Genomic DNA, 2,500 nt, shown 5'->3' with positions numbered 1-2,500 from the left:
ATAGCCTTTACTATCAGTGTGGGAGGAGAAGAGAAGGCTGTAAAGGGTGATTTAAGCTTAGTTGCACACCTGTGACATGCACTGAAGATAGCAGATCTACAACCTTGTAGGTTGGTGCACACTGCACAACAAAGGAAATATAAACCCTGAAGAATGTGAACAGCGCTCGCACGCACTTGAGACCTGCAAGTCCAGTGATCACTGCCAACACACACACACACACACACACACGCACACACACACACACACACACACTAGATGGGTAGTTAGTTGGCTTTGGACATTTCGGTATATTTGGCACCCCTGCTCAATGTCAGACTCCCATGCACACACTGATAGGAGATGTTATTAGATGGAGCCTGGTAATACAACAGATGTGCCACCCAATGTTGACTAAGACAAGGCCCATCCACAGTGGGGAATATGACTAAGACTAATGACTAAGACAAGGCCCATCCACAGTGGGGAATATGCGGCCTGTGGTCCTCTGTCTACTGCTCTGTCATATCAGAACACAATCTCTTTGTTCAGCGCTGCCAGCACTGGACACCTCCTCTGACCTCTGTCACAGATACCCACCGCAGTGGGTACAGATACAGACACAGTCCAGCGCAGGACATGTCGTCATAGTGCCTTAGAGTTAGTTTACACCTTCAGAAAATACACAATTCACTTCAGAAATGACGAGTCATTATCAAGCGATCTATAGAGATCTCTTTTTACATCAAAGGACAGTAAACTTACTTTCAGCATTAAAAGTTTTAAAGAGAGCTCCACTGACAGTGCTGTGTCATCCGCAGACTCTCTGAACTCAGCGGACATGCGAGAACAATCTTATCACAAAATAAGTCATGGATATCCCTCACAGTCGAAATCCAGCACACGAGGACCTAGTCTGGAAATATGGTTATTTATTTCCAAGCTGTCGTTACAAAAAGATTCCTACGTCACAGCAAGAAAGTCTCACTTTGGGGCACCTGCTGGCCTAGCGGTCCAGGTGCATGCCACATATACGCTCTGTTAGAGTCCCGTTCATGACGACCTTTGCTGCGTGTCTCTCCCCTTCTCTCCCTCCCTTTTTTCTGTCCATCTTCACTTCAACTATCAATGCAGGCAGAAAAGCCAAATACAAATCTTGTTTGTATTTGAAAAAATTAAGTATCAATTTGAATATTTGGCTCTGATTGGTCACCCACAACTCTGGGGTGAGCAAAATGTAATTCAAGCTGAGGAGTTAACAAGGACCAGGGCCACAAGACTAGCTAACGTAGTTGCCGAGAATGTAACACGTCCCATGGCGGTAAAGCCCAGCTAATAGCTTACTGCTGCCATGGCTCATATGGAGGATTTGTGTGGGACCAGGGGGTTTTAAAGACACACACCTGAGAGTCACAAGTGGCCGCACCCCGCCCCTTTAACAGCGTTCCGTTCCATAAAAGACAGCATGCCTGCTGTTTTACAACCAGCGAGGACCTGATTGGAAACAGGCTCCGGTCAGACAGACACCTGCCTGAGAGGCACCGCGGGCGATCCCGGAGAGTGCGGTACGCTAACGTAACCGCACGCCAGATTTTCTGTGATGTTTTATATACTATAAGTGAGTCAAGTCAACAGTTTCTCTGCAGAACAATCCACCACAGGTCGACGCGCGGACACGCAAACTGCTCTCTTCTCTGTTCTTCAATGCCTTACTCAGAAGCATTGTATGTCTGCAAGGACCTTGTGCGTTGCTTCCCTTACCTTGAATACAAACATCTCTCCTCGGAGCATGGTGACCGAGTCGAAGTTCCCCTCGCAGATGTTGGGGCCGTAGTGGTCCGGCCTGTCAGTGGTCCTGGGCCTGTCGGGGTGGCGGGGGGGCGTCTGTGGGGGCGTCTGTGGGGGTGTCTGTGGGGGCCGGGGGTCCGGGCGACGGGGGGTCACCGTGGGCAGGGCCTGAGTAGGACTGCTGTCTAGTTGACCTGTTGTTACAAGCAGTGTATTTTTTTTTTTTTTTGAAAAAGCAGTGCAATATAGAATGCATATTTCTTACATCATTATGGCATCAAGACAACACGTAACAGGGGCGACAGGGCAACATTACTTCAGAGTGAACAAGGCCATTCAATGTGCTTTACACACAACAACATGACATTATCCATGTCAACAGACAGTAGGACAGTGGCCGCATACATTTGTCTTATTCCAATGTCCTTAACAAAGAGATTTTCTTTTATTATGAAATAGACTAATGTAAGACCAAGACACTGTAGAGCTTCTGTGCAAGTCATGACAGCGATAAGGAGACGCAGAGGGGGAGGTAGAGGGAGCCTCTTTCACCCACACAATATGGATACCAAAACCTGAACACACTGATCGATGGGTGTTGTCAGTGCAATAAGCCGGCAATGCAGAGAGAGAGAGAGAGAGAGAGAGAGAGATAGAGATAGGCCTGTCCTAAACCCACCGTAGATCTGCTGAATCCCCCGACGGTCATCTTCTGGCAGTTGGAAGTCGTCCG

General features: G+C 48.1%; 1 protein-coding gene across 4 annotated transcripts in view; it reads right to left on the bottom strand.

The window, feature by feature from the left end:
* The window catches only part of mmp15b (matrix metallopeptidase 15b), a 27,880-nt gene that overhangs the window by 10,690 nt on the left and 14,690 nt on the right, over window positions 1-2,500 (bottom strand). For all 4 annotated transcript variants that reach the window (XR_013963772.1, XR_013963773.1, XR_013963774.1 and 1 more), the window contains exons 5-6: window positions 2,447-2,500; window positions 1,741-1,961 (exon numbers count right to left, since the gene is read on the bottom strand). The exon at window positions 2,447-2,500 is cut by the window's right edge and continues 108 nt beyond it. Coding sequence is in view for 1 of the 4 variants with exons in the window: in XM_080759029.1 (XP_080615155.1) it covers window positions 1,741-1,961; window positions 2,447-2,500 (275 nt within the window). In the remaining 3 variants the exon portion in view is untranslated. The remainder of the gene's footprint in view (window positions 1-1,740; window positions 1,962-2,446) is intronic.

Source organism: Protomyctophum bolini (assembly GCF_963924005.1).
Source record: "Protomyctophum bolini genome assembly, chromosome: 1".
Classification (NCBI taxonomy): Eukaryota; Metazoa; Chordata; class Actinopteri; order Myctophiformes; family Myctophidae; genus Protomyctophum; species Protomyctophum bolini.
The sequence above is the reverse complement of the archived record's forward strand: the minus strand, read 5'-3'. Positions and strand labels throughout refer to the sequence as shown.